At 36.7% G+C, this 17,120-nt stretch overlaps 1 protein-coding gene across 1 annotated transcript in view; it reads right to left on the bottom strand.

The window, feature by feature from the left end:
• The window catches only part of SLC26A7 (solute carrier family 26 member 7), a 113,887-nt gene that overhangs the window by 22,622 nt on the left and 74,145 nt on the right, over window positions 1–17,120 (bottom strand). Inside the window, exons 10-14 of the mRNA XM_038579731.1 lie at window positions 14,625–14,702; window positions 13,499–13,594; window positions 6,124–6,230; window positions 5,043–5,109; window positions 1,311–1,448 (exon numbers count right to left, since the gene is read on the bottom strand). Coding sequence (XP_038435659.1) covers window positions 1,311–1,448; window positions 5,043–5,109; window positions 6,124–6,230; window positions 13,499–13,594; window positions 14,625–14,702 — 486 coding nt within the window. The remainder of the gene's footprint in view (window positions 1–1,310; window positions 1,449–5,042; window positions 5,110–6,123; window positions 6,231–13,498; window positions 13,595–14,624; window positions 14,703–17,120) is intronic.

Genomic DNA, 17,120 nt, shown 5'->3' with positions numbered 1-17,120 from the left:
AGAAAGAGGCCTTGTGTCCAATATGAACAACTAGGAATGTATGTCCATCTTTGTCATGAGTGCAAGTTCTCAACAAAAATCACAGGTAGGGTTCCTAATGATCTGCTGAAAGTGACATCCTAAAGAGTATAGTGAGAGGAAAAGACAGGGCTGGAGAAACACAGGCAGGGCCAGCCTCATAAACTTGCAACTTATGTGGTCCCATGCTTAGAAGGGTCCCCTACTTGGTTGAATGCTCTGCTAAAGCCATCTCGAAATTCTTAGTAATTGTTGAACAAGGGCCATCACATTTTCATTTTGCACTGTGCCCAGCAAATTATATATCTGATCCTTTGTTTAGGGCCTCTGTGGTTTGGATCAGTATGAGACCCAGAGGCAGAAGCATAAAGCTGCAAGGAACAGGATTATGCTACTGGACAGCTCTTGAGATTCTAGACATGGAAGTCAATACTTCCTGTCTACCTAAGTGACTGGGGATAACATATGCTCAAGGATACAAGAAGAGACCTTTGTAATCTGGAGTAGTAATGGAAAACTTCATGGAGAGGGTACTACTTGTGCTCAATCAAACTAATATTAGTTAACATTTTATAGTATTGAGTAGGCCAGATAGTATTTTGAGTGCCTTACGTATATTAACCCATTTAATCATCCTGATTATAGATCAAGAAATTGAATCACAAAAGGTTTAATTAAATCAGTTAAGTTCCCACAGCTCATCAATGGCAAACCCAGGCAGCTCCAAAGTCCATACTTAAGGGCTTAATTAAGGATTCAAATAATCACAGCTTATTTACATAAAATCAACCTGATGTACATTTGATATCTCTGTTAATGAAGATAACTTGTGGAGATAAAGAATGCTAGTTTTTAAAATAATGTCATGATGATAACAACAGTTTATGCTTCTCTGAAGTCATATATCATATTCTACCCCTTTTAGATTTGGATCTGACTCTTCTTTCTCTTGGTAAAAGGTCTTTTAAGCTAAATGATTTGTCTTATTTATTCTTCTCAGGGTTATAGTACCTAGTACACATATGTGTGTACTGGATACATATGCTGAATGAAATAATGAATGAATGAATGAATGAATGAATGAATGAATGAAAAAACAAATGAATGAGAGTGATTACCTAAAAACTAACTACAAGGACCCAATGAAAAGTATAATACAATATAAGGCTTTGCTGAGGGAGAGGTTTCCAAGCACTCTTAAAAATGTACTATATTTCAGGATTCCTATCTTAGTATCATGATATAAGGTTATTTTTAGTACATTGTTGTAATCATGAACTAGAGGATCCTACCTTGCTGACATCATCCAATAGCTGGTTGCTGGCATTTTCCTTTTGGATTATGTTCATTAGATCAGTATGAAACTTCTTTGCATTCAGGAAAACAAGTGGGTTGTTTATTGAGATAATCTTCACCTGCTGCGAGGTTTCCTTTTGGAGGAGAATAGGAATAAATTCAGAGTTCTGAATGAAATAAAAGAGGATAACTCTATCCAAAGAGTCTAACTCTTACAAATCCAAATGTCACTCAGTGATGGAAGCAATCTCTTAGCCAAGGCTGTCATTATTAAAATCTATTTGGAGAACTTAATATACTATCATGCTTCTTAGGAAAAATATGTAATTCCTCTTTACTAAGAAACATTAAAAACCATGAGATGAGTCTGCATCTTTTCAGAAAATGGCCTTTATTCGTACTGATTTGAGGAAGGCAACACCCTAGGATATCCAAAGAGTACCAGGAAGCCCTGTTCTCCCAAAAGTACCTCTTCCCTACAATCTAGAAACTCAAAATTCGTTCACTTGACCATCAGTATTTTTTTAACGAAAATACGTCCTAAAACATCAACTCTCAATTATTTACCTCAAAATGACATAGCTTTCTTTTGGCTGAAATTATAAGCTTACAAGTGCTGACCAACAGTCCTAATTAGGAGAAAGAAAACAAGAGGTAGTATCGGAATATGGTTTCACTGTGGGCAGGACTAGGTTACACTGGATTGCCAGGATGCAGGTAAGAGATACAGGAAGAGAGAACAAAAGGTGCCTGCTTTGGCCATTGCCCAGGTCTTCGGGCACCAATTTCAGGATGCAACTGAAATCATGCTCTCCATGACTTTTGGGGCAGGGGTCTGACCTAGAAATGGAGAAGATGGTAAGTTCTGTGAAATAACTCCTTACCAACTAAATAAAGCAATATTCCTTCAGGCGTTAGTACGTGCATAGAAGAAGAAACCCAGGGAATAGTGAAGCATACGGGCAGAGAAAAAAGATAAAAGAAAGAAAATATTAGGTTATTACTCTCAGCTTCCTCATCTTTTACAGTAGGTACATTTTTAAACTACATACTCTGAAAATATTTCTATGGCTATACAACTGATTAGACTTTAGAAAGTGAGATTTGCTACAAATAAACAATTCCAGAAAACAAAAGCCTTAAGTTACCAAATTAACTTTTAATCAAGAGTAAACTTATAGGCAAAGGCAAGTCAAGAAACAGACTCCTAATTATAGAGAAGAAAATGCTGGTTACCAGGAGGCGGTGAAGTAGGGAATTGGATTAAATAGGTGATGGGCATTAGGGAGAGCGCCGGTGATGAGCACCGGATGATGCTTGGAAGTGTTGAATCACAATATTGTACACCTGAAACTAATATAACGCTGTATGCTAACTAACTGGAATTAAAATAAAAACTTTTTTAAAAAGAGTAAATCCCGTACAAACCAAAAATAAAACAATTCTTGGGCCTGTCATATTTAGTTATCACAAAGCCCCACATCAGGGGCACCTGAGTGGCTCAGTCGGTTAAGCGTCTGCCTTCAACTCAGGTCATGATCCCGGAGTCCTAATATCGAGCCCTGCAACAGGCTTCTTGCTCAGTGGAGAGCCTCCTTCTCCCTCTCCCTCTACTTCTCCCTCTGCTTCTCCCCCTGCTTGTATGCTTGCTCTCTCTGTCAACTAAATAAATAAAATCTTTTTTTTTTTTTTTTAAAAAAAAGCTCCACATCTAAGATGGACCCACCAATCATACCACGTAATTGGGCCAAATTGTTATTTTAAGTTCATAATTTTTTAAAAAAACAAGTATTTGTTTAGGAATAGAGATTCAAATTGTATCAGAAAAGAAATTCTCAAAGGGGTTGAATTCACCCCAAAAGAGGTCTCCCAAGTCAAGAATGAATGTTTCACAGGAAGAAGGTGGAAGAGCATGAACAGTGGAGAGGAGTAGCAGACCGGCTCCACCTACCATCTTATGTGCAAATCTTCCTCTTAGCTTTCTCTCCCTCTTATTTTTAATACAAAATATTAAATAATTAGTAAAGCGTAATGTGCTAATAAAATTAAGACTTCTGTGTGACATGGTTATTATTCAAGTATGTGACTACACTGAAACCAGTGTTTAAAGACACAGAAGAATTTTGGCATTTTTATCTTCCTACAAATCCCCTCATTCACTTGCCCACATGTTTAGCCTGAAAAGAAGGAACAGATTAGATAGAATGTATTCTTCTATAGAATCTTTAAGCTGAAAAATGGACAAACTGGAATTCTGTTTCAAAGCTATGAATGTCAAGGCTAACGTACATAGCTATATGTGTAGGGTGGATACACAGAGGGTTCTAGGGATCCAAGACCAGTCTGGGACTTTGTGTGAGCACTATATTCTCATGGAAAATTTAAAGAAAATTAAAAATAAATTCCCATCACTGATGGAAAACTTGAGCCCTGAACATTCTGAGGGCTCTGGACTCTAATAGCTCACTATGAAGCAAATTTTTTCACACTTATTAAAAACACAAGCCATAACGTATATAAATATTGAATCACTATGTTGTATAACTGAATCTAATACGATAGTGTATGCTAATTGTTCTTCAATTTAAACACACACACACACATGCACACACGTGTGCATCTGCATGTGTTCACACATGTTCCATTTCCCTGAGTGTCACAGAAGGACTCCTGATGCTACTTCCTACTTCCAATCTACTCAGAAAACCCTGACAATTGGTCCTTCTGGTGGGAGGCCAGTTCTCTTTGTTTTGAGGCCAATCATGAGGTACTGAAGCAAGTGAACATGATAAATAGAGAAAAAAAAATGGTTAGTCAAACATTTACAAAGCAGGTTCAAAGTGAGGCCATATTTTTAAATTGCCAAAATATTTAAGTCAACATTTTTTCCCCTCATTTTAAATTGTTTTGGTCATCTTTCAAAAATTTTTTTTTAATTTTTATTTATTTATGATAGTCACAGAGAGAGAGAGAGAGAGGCAGAGACACAGGCAGAGGGAGAAGCAGGCTCCATGCACCAGGAGCCTGATGTGGGATTCGATCCTGGGTCTCCAGGATCGCGCCCTGGGCCAAAGGCAGGCGCCAAACCGCTGCGCCACCCAGGGATCCCTGTTTTGGTCATCTTTCAGAATAAGAAGCTAGAACTCAAACACCATTGGCTTGCCCAAGCATGGAGAGGGCAAGACAATTTACATAAGCTGTTTTCTTAAAAAGATGTCCACTGTGCAAGAAACCAATCCTACTGGCATTCCATAGCCATTGGACTTAATTACCCTCTGCTAATAATACAATCTCACTGTGTTACAAAAAATAAAAGCAATACTATGATCCAATCTTGCTTTATTCCCTTCCCTATTTATTCCCTATCTTCTTGTATCATTTAATTTGGAATAGACTATTTGTTTAGTTTGACTATTTTATGCAACTTAGCTAATGAAAAAGAGATTTCCAAATGCCTGAACTAATCTGGACCATGATTTCACTGTGAGCTGTAGTTTTATGAACCGTGCTATCATCTTATCTGAATGCTAATACAGGATTTTTGTTGTTCTATTGATTTGTTGCATGTCAACTGCCACATGTATGGTGGTCACATATACCACTGAAAGTTCATGCTCATTAAAAATAAAATTATGTACTTAAAATTATGCTTTATCTACTTATGATACCTTAAAACTATCTGAACTACAAAAATTGTTAATTATTACACAGAGGAAAAGTAAACTTACGCCATCCGTTTCTATCTTCACTTTCAATTCCATTTCTTTCATGTTTTTTATACTCAGAGTCTTTGCCCTAGAATTCGGGAAGATAAAAAATAAAATGACATTTCCTAATCACTACAATAACAATGAAAATGTAAACAGGATGTCATTTCATCTTAACAATTAGAACATAGCTATATTGATTAAAATCCTCTATCCCGTTTGTTCATAAAACATTGGTAAATCTGTATTTCTCTGAGATCCTAAGGAATAGAGAGTAACGCTGGAGACATCTAACTAGAGATTAATAAATATAATTTACCTCCTCTGGGTTCCCAGAGCCCCATATCTCCAAGCCACAAGAGGTAGATTGACAAAAAGAATTATAGGAGAGTGTATAGTGTTTAGGAAAATCTTGTTTTAGGGGGAAAAGAAGTAAAGAGGGATCAATGGCAAGATAGGACCAGATACTGATGAATCTACATAGACAGATTTCTACAGAAATCTCTATATAGACTCATAGGGGTAACACTTGACGTTTTTTTAAGTATATTATTTCACAAAGAATTTCAAGGGAAGGATGAGAAATGAGTAGAAGCATTATCAGATGATGAACACTGAGAAAGTAGAAAAAGAACTGGTCAACATAGTGGAACGGTTTCCAGAAGTTCAGTAAAAATCTCCAATAAATTATCTAGAAGAAATTTATACACACATATATATAAATCTGCCTTCTGAAAAATCAAATTTACTGATGTTATTTAATTTTCTAAATGATTAGATTTTATGTGGCCATTGAATAATATGTCCCCTTCACCTGATTTTTAAAAAAACAACAGCTCTGTGACACAGTGTATAGCTACGGGTTAATTTACTTACTTTGATAGATTTTATATATTCTATTTTATAGTGTGGACAAGATATTTCTTTTCATTAAGACAAACATTGTTATATATCATATATATATATATACTCTTTCTTTTACTCTCTAATTCTCTGATACCAACTAAAACATGAGTGTAGCACTAAATATTCCACAGAAATAAAAGTGGCAATACCATTTACTTTGCTAATGTGTCAAAATAAACAGCATTTAAGATCTTACCTTGGGAAGCGACCAATCACGATAGCTATGGTACAGACCACACCGAACAGCAGCCCCACATTGGCAGCAAAGCATATTGTAAATACGTACGTACTGACCCAGATGCCCTGGAAGAGAAACAGGAAACAGAAGAATTACCCTTTGGTAATTCTCATCTTTCTCATGATTGCTAAATTCCTCACAATCTTATTCTACAACATTCCTGTGACCAAATCTCTCAGCAAGAATAGGCTATTTAAAGGGTGGTAAACAGAGTCTGGAAACACAGAAACAAATCCTGGTTCCATCAGACTCCCAGCAGTAAAGGTGGGGAAAAGGCACATCCTTTCATTTCTAGGAACTGCCAGCCCTTAGTTCAATTCCCAGCAGCCCTTTCTTTCAGATCTGTAAATAGTTGGTTGATAACGCATGGTTCAAAAGCATGCCATAATTTTCCAGTTTTCTCATTTAATGGAATAATATTATAAGCAAATGTTAGCAGATTTTTGGTCATTCCCCATAATTTTTGTATTCTAGGATTGCTAATGTAGTCTATTACTATGTAAGACCCTCAAAGGCTAATGGTTAAAATGATTGAATCTAATACTACCAATGTCACTGTTAGATCAGCCACTATAAAGATTGTTATAATTTTATTTGCAAGAGGCAACCTCTTGTGAAATTGTGAAAGCTGAAAAATCTGGGCCAACTTAGTCCTTGGGAATATTTCAAAAGATTGCAAGAAAATTCTTTCTCCTTTAGTTGGGACTCCAACATTATTACAGTTTTGCCCATTACCTGAAATTACAATTTATAACAAGATATTGTATTATAGTTGGCATTTCTAAGTTTATTGCTGGCAAAAAAAAATCTTTAAAAGCAAAATAATTTGTGAAATCCAGAAGGTTATATTTTCTAAACACAATTTCCTGCATTTATCAAATATTAGACTAACAAAATATTCAAGCTGCCTCTTTCCCCCAAACTATTTGCATTACTCTACCTATGCACAATTCTAAGTGGATTTCTTTGTCCCAGTGGCTATATGAGTACTTTAAAACATCTTCAACAATCTAATTCAATCTCATATGCAAATGAAAAAGTTAGAAACTTCTCTATAATCTGAAGATAGTGCAGATTCTTGTAGGGGAGGGTGAGACAAGTTTGAAGTAAATGTTTCTAAATAGCATTTTTTACACAAAATGCTTCTCCTTTGTATTATTTATCTAAATGGAGCTTGAGTGGTTCTTCATGGTGAGCTATTTTGAAAAGCTAAGCCCTTGGAAGCAAATGGAGGGATATTTACCTATAAAATTCCTTTTGATATAGAAGAAACAAACATTCTAAAGTAAAAAGAGAAAATATATCTTAAGCGTTCTCATGTTCAGATCCATCACGAAGAAATGTAATGCTGTTAGCACTTACTATGACATCATCCTCAGCCTGTCATCTCATAGATTAGACACTAAAATGTTTTTCCTCTATTCAGATGAAAAGACAATCATTTGAGTCTTTTATACATATACAGTGTAATTTTTCCTCCCTAATGTATTACATAACGTAAAATGCTTCATCACATAAGGCTGCAAGTTTTTGATCATTACTTCAACTTGCCATGATTGCTTTGTTTCTTACTCATCCCTTAATGTGGACTGAACCCCCCTGGGTGGGGCAAAATAAGACCTCACCAAAAGCTTTATACGTCTGATTCCTCATGGCCGATCTCCATGATTCAATATAGCAGAGGGAACTGAGGATCCTGGTCCCTGCCGTTTATAAAAACCACAGAGCCCAGAGGCCATGATTCATCAGAGCAACCAAAAATTTTGGTACCATCTGGTTCTATTTTTAAAGTATATTTACTCTCCCACAACATCATCTATTGTAAGTTGGGTTCACAATGCTTAGTTATTTCCTGGGGCTACATTTATAGCTTTGAAAAAAAAATATCAAAATGTAAATTAACAACACAGACCAGGGAAACAGTTCCATTGGTTAGAGTGAGTCCCAACACTGTTCTGTAACAATGTCTGTTAAAGATCCAAACATTGGTTGTCACAGTTGTAAGGAATTAGTTAACTCCTAGGCTCTTATTTTTTTCATCATGTGTTCCCACTTGATCCCTTCTCTATTAGCACTCACAGTCCCTAAACACAAGCTAACCCCAAAACTGACCTCAAGCAGGAAACACATAAACACATAAACCCTTACACAGTGGAGCCTCTACTCAATCACTTCACCTCCTCCTCATCTGTTTTGGTGATTGATACACATTATTATATTCCTGTAGATGTGAATTCTATTCCCACTGTTCCGTTACTCAAACCCAGCTCGATTTGGCCTTGGATTCCTATTTCCTCATTACTTCAGACAGGGTTTTGATCGACAGCTCAAAGTGGAATCATTATTGAACTATAAACAATTTAAAGAAATAAAAATTTCTAACTTTTCATGTGATGACTGCTTATGTGATGTTTTTTAAACTTTCAACCTTCAAATTATTTTATGTATATCCACAGCTTCACTTCCATGATATTTTAATGTATTCTATCTATTGAGTAATCTGGACATATTCTATCTTCTAGGTTATATAACCTATATCCAAAAAAGTCTGTGCAATAGTCTCACTACAAATGCTATGTCCTGATCATATTCCATTCATCCATGACTTCTCACTGTTGAATTCCTTAGCAACTTGGAAATACCTGTCCACTTCAACCTTAGGAGGCTTTGTTAAACTAAACCCAACGTCTCATTCAACCATCATCCATCTGTAATATCCATGTCATCTTCCTGAACCATACTTTTTGCCCGCACCATACTATTCACTCCAAGTTTTCAACTCTCATCTCTACATAGGAGACTACCAATTTTGAGCTATCAAGCCATTTTTCAAACTGTCTACTGATATCTTCAAACGCAAATGCAAACTCATTAATTTTACCCCAAGATCTCCCCTTCCTTCAATGTTCTCTTTCAGTTATAACTCTAATATTCTTCATGACACTACAGTCAGAAACTGTGGAATCATATTTACTATTTCTCTTTTTTATCTACTCGTCCAATCATTTCCTATCAATTATTAATTTTAAAAATCTCAAACCATGCCCTCTTCATAATTCACTGATAATGGCCTAGTTCACACTTTCCTATGGCTTGCCTAGACTATTCTGACAGCCTCCTACCTAATTACCTGTGTTTGTTATCCGCACTGTAAACGATTTGCTATACCGCTGCCAGGATTATCTTTTTTAAAAGTATTGATTTAGATAGGATGTTAAAGGTACTTTTACTCTACTACCTTTTATTGAAATCCATCCAAAATAATATAAAAAAAACTGAATATATAGGGAGGAAAACCCAGCCTCAAAGAAACAAGAACATGGTCACAACTCCTAACTACAAAATATGGTGTAGAGTTGCCGAAGACTGTGAAGTTTGTAAAATATCAAGGTGGATACTGGAAACCAACACATCTGCCCTCAAGTTTTAATCAATTACAGATTTCTTCATGAATGTCACAGTTTTAAAAATTCTATGTAGTAATTTTCTGATAAAAGCTCTCAATTCTTTGGGCAATGGTGGGCTACAAGAGAAGAAGGAAATGTACCCGTATGATATATATTTTATACCGTGGAAAGAAGAGCAGTAACATGAAACACCAGTTGTATCACTTAAAACCTAACTTCCTAACCAAAGGAGACTGACAGAGGTGAAGAAACATGAAGAAGGGAGAAAAGACAGCAAGTGTCATAAGAGAGCCTGTGATTGTGAGGCTCTGTTTCAACAAGGGACAAATCTTCTGATGACGTACCTAAATCAGAGCTGTGGACTACTCCATCTTACTTCCTCACCTCCTTCCCTCCCCATATTACTTTTAAGCAAATAGCTAGGACCACTAAAAATGCATTATAATCATAAAATAATCACAGGGATTTATTCATAGAAATAGGGAAGGAAACAAAATAACGAAACAGAGACGAGATAGGTCTAGACATTGTAATAGGCAATTTAACACCCCCCCACACACACACACACAAACCCTTAGAAGTAGATGTGAAGATTCAAAGAAGAAAACCTGTATTACAAAAAAGAAAAACTGAAAGAGATTTTAAAAATAAGCTGGAAGAATTTAGAAAAGGATGTGGATAGATATAAAAACATTAGAGATAAGAGCCATATTTGAAGCTAAAAAAAAGAGAGATAATCACAACTAGAATACCATAACAGGGATATAGCAAATAGTCCAGAAAAACCACACCTACGCTCCCAAAAATAATTTTAGGAAAATATATAGATACATAGAAAGACAAAATAAAATCAACAAATACATAATTCATGAAAAGAATATATAGATTTGGAAAAATACTCAGAGATACATTAGAAGAAAAATTTTGCATATAATCTTTAATTCTGAGATCAAAGGGATATGTCATTCTCATAGGAATTTGACACTGGATGTTCAACCACAAGAAATATTCTGATAGGGATCCCTGGGTGGCGCAGCAGTTTGGCGCCTGCCTTTGGCCCAGGGCGCGATCCTGGAGACCCGGGATCGAATCCCACATCAGGCTCCCGGTGCATGGAGCCTGCTTCTCCCTCTGTCTGTGTCTCTGCCTCTCTCTCTCTCTCTGTGACTATCATAAATAAATAAAAATTAAAAAAAAAAAAAGAAATATTCTGATAATATTACCAAATATTATGGGCAAGAAAGAACTTCACTGAATATCCACGCAGAAAAACAAATTCACATAAGATAACAAAATAAATCATGTTGACCTATAATTTCTGTTTCATCTCTCAATACCTGAAGATAGTGCCAAGTCTAAAAAGTCCTGGGAAAGCTTTTTAGACTCGGCCAAAAACTTCCTTCTAGTATGGGAAAAAAAATCCAACATACAGATATTTTTACCACGCAGCAGCTCAGGGAATATAAACACATAAGCCTTTCTTGAAAAACTACTTGGTAATGACATACAGAAAACAAAGAGATTAATTGAAATAAATAACTCTGGAATGAGAACCTATATTTAAAAGAAAAAAAGGGATCCCTGGGTGGCGCAGCGGTTTGGCGCCTGCCTTTGGCCTAGGGCGCGATCCTGGAGACCCAGGATCGATTCCCACGTCGGGCTCCCGGTGCATGGAGCCTGCTTCTCCCTCCGCCTGTGTCTCTGCCTCTCTTTCTCTCTCTGTGACTATCATAAATAAATAAAAATTAAAAAAAATAAAAATAAAAATAAAAATAAAAGAAAAAAAAACTAAGGTAACCAGTAAATGCATTTAAATAATCTTCTATAATTGAATGACATCATCTTCTAGCAGTGATGTTCCTAACCAGAAACTTAGAACTACTTCTAGACTGATGCACTTTATATGATGAATTGGTAGTGAGGACAAATTAGTGCAGTCTCTTAAATATCTTTCAACTCTATTTCTGCCTCTTGAACCTCCTGGTCTCACTTGTGTTCCAGGCCTTGCTCACTTACTTGGCTGACTTCCTAAGGCATTTCATCCATCTTCCCCAAATGACTTCAGCGACCCTTCCAATACATAAATCTTATTCCTACTTCTCCTTTTCGTGATGTCATACTGCCTTCAGGATGAAGTTTAGTCTTCTTTATAGGACATAAGCAACCTTTCCCAGTCCAACTCATTCTTAATCTTTGCAACCCCATCTATTCCTACTCCTACACTCAGACTCGATGATCCACCCGTCATTTCCTGGAAGAAGGCTTTCCTGACATCACTCCCCTTGCAATATGGTACCATGCTCCCCTTTATGAAATAAATGAGTCCCCTAGAAGTACCTTTATCACAGGGTTATCAAATAGCTTGTTCAATAAGTCTGCATCCTCTAATTTCTCTATTTCCATGTGCTACCTTACATATATCACCTTTAAAAAGTCATGATCTTCCATCAGTCTGGCTAATTTTAACCCTTTGGCCTGCCTATCAGTACTGTTATTTCAAGTCTCAGTTCCCATTTCAGCTCTGCTGTTAGACTCTCATATGCACCCAGTCCAAATTAAATGCTCTAACTTCCATTTTTTCCCCAGCACTAAGCTTGTACTTTTATTTCCAGGTAATGTTGTATCATGTCTTGCATAATAAGTTGATGTTTCTATGTCTGCTTCCTGCACAATGAAAGTGTCTGGAGGGGACAAGTAGTTCTTTATTTATCTCTGCGCTCCTCATGGCACCCAGTATTGTACTTGGGTAGGGTAATACTGAGCCTTGAGAGAAGTGTTATGAAAATAGGCACCAGTTACCCAGTTACCCCACCCCCACCCACCTCCCCTTCCACTACCCCTTGTTCATTTCCCAGAGTTAGGAGTCTCTCATGTTTTGTCATCCTCTCTAATTTTTCCCATTCATTTTCCCTCCTTTCCCTTATAATCCCTTTCACTATTTCTTATATTCCCCGTATGAGTGAAACCATATGATGATTGCCTTTGGTCACCAACTATTAAAAGGTGGACATATGAGTGGTACAAGTCCACTGATAAGAGTGAAGAACATAAGTAGGTTAAAAAAAAAAAAGAAAAGAAATGTATAAAATATATACATTTTGGAATAGAATATATTTTCAAGTGGAACTTGCCTAATCTTTTGTATTAAAATATTAAATGTTAAAAAAAATAGGCACCAGCACAAATAATCCCCCCAAAGTCTCCCTGAGCAAAGAATGTGAAGGAGGGAGAAATATAGAGAACTGCATTTCAATATGGCAAATGTCATAAGAGAGTTAAACAGAGGGTACTTATGAAATACTCTACCTGTATTGGAAAGGGAAAGTATTTTGGATGCTCCTAGATAGATATATTTCTCTAAAATAAGTATGTTATACATTTCTGTTAGTAGAAGCCACACTTGATCATTGTTCAGTACCATTTAATCTCTTGCTGGCAATATCCTATCAACATAATGCTCCTTTCAGTGTCACCCCTTTAAAACCAAATTCATGAGACTTTGTGTTTTGAAGGAATATGGTCACTATTAAGATGTTCACCCTATATTAATGCTACACATTTCTTAGCAATTAATGATGGTTTTTCATATGTATTCTATTAGTGTGTGCTTCCTTAATGAGCTTCACTTCCAGAATCAATTCATAATGGAAATTGAGAAGACCCAAACCATTCAAGTTAGCAAGCATTTCAGTAAAAGTTCTCAAACAACACATCAATCAAAATTTGACAAAATTCCATTTCTATTTCTTATAGACATTTTATATTTTAATGCCTTTATTAAGAGTTTGAAAAAAATAAATGGTAGTTTATGAAGCGTACAAGTCTCAATGGCCAAAACTATTTTCTGCGAATAAAAATATCACAGCTGATTTTGTGATACATGTTTAAGCCAAAGAGGGAAAATTTTAGGTCAAATTTCTACTTACCCAGTCGATTTTATCCACGTTCCAATATTTTTTTAAGTCCCGAAACTGTATTAGCATTCCCTTCAGTCCGACGACAATAATACTTGCAAGAACACACTACAGATGGGAAATAAGTTGATGAAGAAGTAAGATATAGATTTTCATCTGAATTTAAAAGGACCAAGGTATTATTTCTTGTATGTTTTTTAAGTACTTACTAGAGAAAAGCAATCTTCATTTAGAAAACTAAAACAATATTCATTTCGTTTAGAACCAATCTATTATTGTACTTTAGGAATATTATATCAATTCTAGGAAATCACAGTGTAAAATTTATGCCATTGTAAAACATACAAAAGAAAAAAAAAAGACAAGTAATGAATTTATAAGGGTGCATGTTATAAAGCTGAATATCCTCTTAACTTTAAAAGAGTTATCCACTGCCATTTGAAGTTTGTTGAAAAAATTAAATTTTTATATTGTATATTTCCTTGTAATTACCTTTAACATCAATTATCTGGTTTCACCTGAAGATACTTATAAGCCACTTGAAAAGTGAACTTGATCATTAGAAGATCCTGCTGTGGAAATGATTTACTCTCACTATATGAATGAAGAATTAGAACAAGACAGGATTGAGAAGGTATCTGGCTTTCTGAGGACCAGAATCTTACTTGGGTCAGTGTGATGCCCCAGATTTATGAAAAGCAAGGTAAAAAACCATTAAAACTGGGGTTCTGAGTCACTTTGTATAAGATACCAGTTGTGGCAAGAGGTATTTTGTTCCCTACTCCCTTGCCCTACACACATTTTTCTAGCAGTCCAAGATCTGATAAAATAATTCCAAAGTCTGTTTCTTATACCAGAGATTGCCCTGTTCCACCCTCCAAATGAGCACAGAATAAATCTAATTCCACAATGCCAGTTTTACACATAAGCCTAAGAAACAGAAAACAGCCACAGTCCTTTCCCATTCCTCCCCCATCAAATATGGTCTCTGTTCACCTCCCCTCCATTCAATCATTACTTCTGTCACATGGTTTTCAGACATAGGGTCATTGAGGCTACTCTTCTAAGACATTTTAATATACAATGATTTCATTAAAAGTAAGATTAAGAAGTAGATAATGAAAAAGTACTACTGTACCATGGGCAGCCAGTAAAGCAAAGGTCCTACTGCATAGATGACTATCAGGACAAGAATGCAAGATATTAAACAAGCCACCTGTAAAATACAAGACAGATGAGAAAGAAAGCCTTGAACTTTCTTATTATTCCAAAGTTATAGGAGGAAATAAAATTCTTAGTTCATCTTGATTATAAGAAACCAAATGTTGGTGCATGATTGTTAAATTGCATAGACTACCATTATCTATATTTTGCAGCTGAGGGAACCCAAACATGACAGCTGACAAACTGGTGCAATCAAATTAAGTCAGTGATGAGAGAAAAGCAATTCCACACAAAGAAATAGGACACCATCAACTTTTATCACACATCACGGCAATGACTTTTTTTGTTTAATAGTGAAAGTGACATTTCAATTAAAAGTCCGTTAGCCTGTTGTTGTTCAGCTTGACTGTCCTCATTTCCTAGCAAGATGTTTGAATAATAACTGAATAGGCAGCTTAGGGTTTTTCTCTGCTGATGATAAATTTCCACTGAAGCACTTACTCTCTTTGGAGTTCTTTGTTAGGAAGGGTTCTAATATGAAGCAGTTATATGGGATTATAGGAGCAGTCTCTGCAGTGAAGGAGACTTAATTTCATTAATCCTGAAGGGTCATTAGTATCATGTTCCAACCAACTCAACCTGCTGACAAAAGGCAATTCAGAACACCTGACTCCTAGCTTTGCTCCACTTGAGAACCTGATTCCGCATAAGCAAATGCATGCCTTAGTAAAAGTGTTTAGCCAAACTGTCCGCCCAATAAGAGAAAGGAGGGCTTTCACAGGACCAAAAAGATGCCCAGAATATCATTATGGAGATAGCAAAGGGAATCAGGATTTCATAGGATGGCTAAAATTAAAAATAAATATATAAACAATCAATTAATATCAAGGGTTGGCATGGACTCAAAGCAACTGGAGTTCCCAGACATTGCTGGTACCAATGCAGCATAGTACAACCACTTTGAAAGGAGCTTCACAGTTTCTTAGGACATTGTGCATACACTTACATGTGTCCCAGAACTACCTAAGAGAAATGAAAACATATGCCCATGCGAATACCTACACGTAAATATTTATAGCAGCTTTATTCATGAACACCAAAAACTGTAACTGGGGACGCCTGGGTGGCTCAGCAGTTGAGCACCTGCCCCTGGCTCAGGGCATGATCTGCGGTCTTGGGATCGAGTCCCCCATCGGGCTCCCTGCCTGGAGCCTGCTTTTCCCTCTGCCTACGTCTCTGTCTCTCTCTCTCTCTCTCTCCGTGTGTCTTTCATGGATAAATAAATAAAATCTTTAAAAAAAAACTGTAACTGAAAAGTCCACCAACTGGTGAACAGATTAGCAAATTGTGGTACATCATACAACGCAATACTACTCGGCAATAAAAAAAGAGAAGAGATTATTGATGTATGCAACATTATATATGGAACTCAAAACCATTAAACTGAGTGAAAGTAGACACAGGTTCTTTCATATTTAGTGGAACCCATCTCCAGCACTCCCCAGCATATAAAGGGAGGGAAAAAATATCCTTCTGTGGGAAACAAGTCCTTTGGGACTAAAATCATTCATAAAACATGTCATAGTATACCAAACTGTTTAGGGTGGTCATTTAGGAAGAATTGGTGATATTATATAAGAATTTTTAAACAATAAGATATGTCTGACATTCCACTAGGCTGGAGAAAGCCCAGGGTCAGAGAACAGATCATAGGATTAATTCAGATAGCTCAGTAAGTGAAGTATGTTTGCAGAAAGAGGGATCCCTGGGTGGCGCAGCGGTTTAGCGCCTGTCTTTGGCCCAGGGCGCGATCCTGGAGACCCGGGATCGAATCCCACGTTGGGCTCCCGGTGCATGGAGCCTGCTTCTCCCTCTGCCTGTGTCTCTGCCTCTCTCTCTCTCTCTGTGACTATCATAAATAAATTAAAAAAAAAAAAGAGTGTCTCATGGTTTCTCCCCCTCTCTGATGACTTCCTACTCAGTTTTCCTTCCCTTCCTCTATGACCCTCTGTGCTGTTTCTTATATTCCACATATGAGTGAAACCATATCATTGCCTTTCTCTGATTGACTCATTTCACTCAACATAATATCCTCGAGAGAGACATTTTAAAGGCAAGTTGCAACCAAAACAAGAGAGAACCTTGCTCCTTTTTAAGAAAAAGATTTATTTATTTGAAAGAGAGTGAGAGTGGGAGGAGGGCACACAGGGAGAGAGAGAACGAAAGAGAATCTCAAGCAGACTGCGCTAAATGCAGCGCCTGATGTAGGGCTCAATCTCATGACCTCGAGATCAGGACCCAAGCCAAAACCAAGAGTTGGATGCTCAACCAACTGGGCCACCCAGGAGCCCTCCTTGTTACTCTTTTTCAAACCTCAGAAAACAAATGCCAATTAAGTGCTCTCCTTATATTGTTGGCTTACGTTGTTAGCCAGTAATAAAGTGTTCACACCCTTAGTTAGGCACAAGAC

This window comes from Canis lupus, chromosome 29 (assembly GCF_011100685.1).
Source record: "Canis lupus familiaris isolate Mischka breed German Shepherd chromosome 29, alternate assembly UU_Cfam_GSD_1.0, whole genome shotgun sequence".
NCBI classification, from domain to species: Eukaryota; Metazoa; Chordata; class Mammalia; order Carnivora; family Canidae; genus Canis; species Canis lupus.
This window is presented reverse-complemented; position numbering and strand designations above follow the sequence as displayed.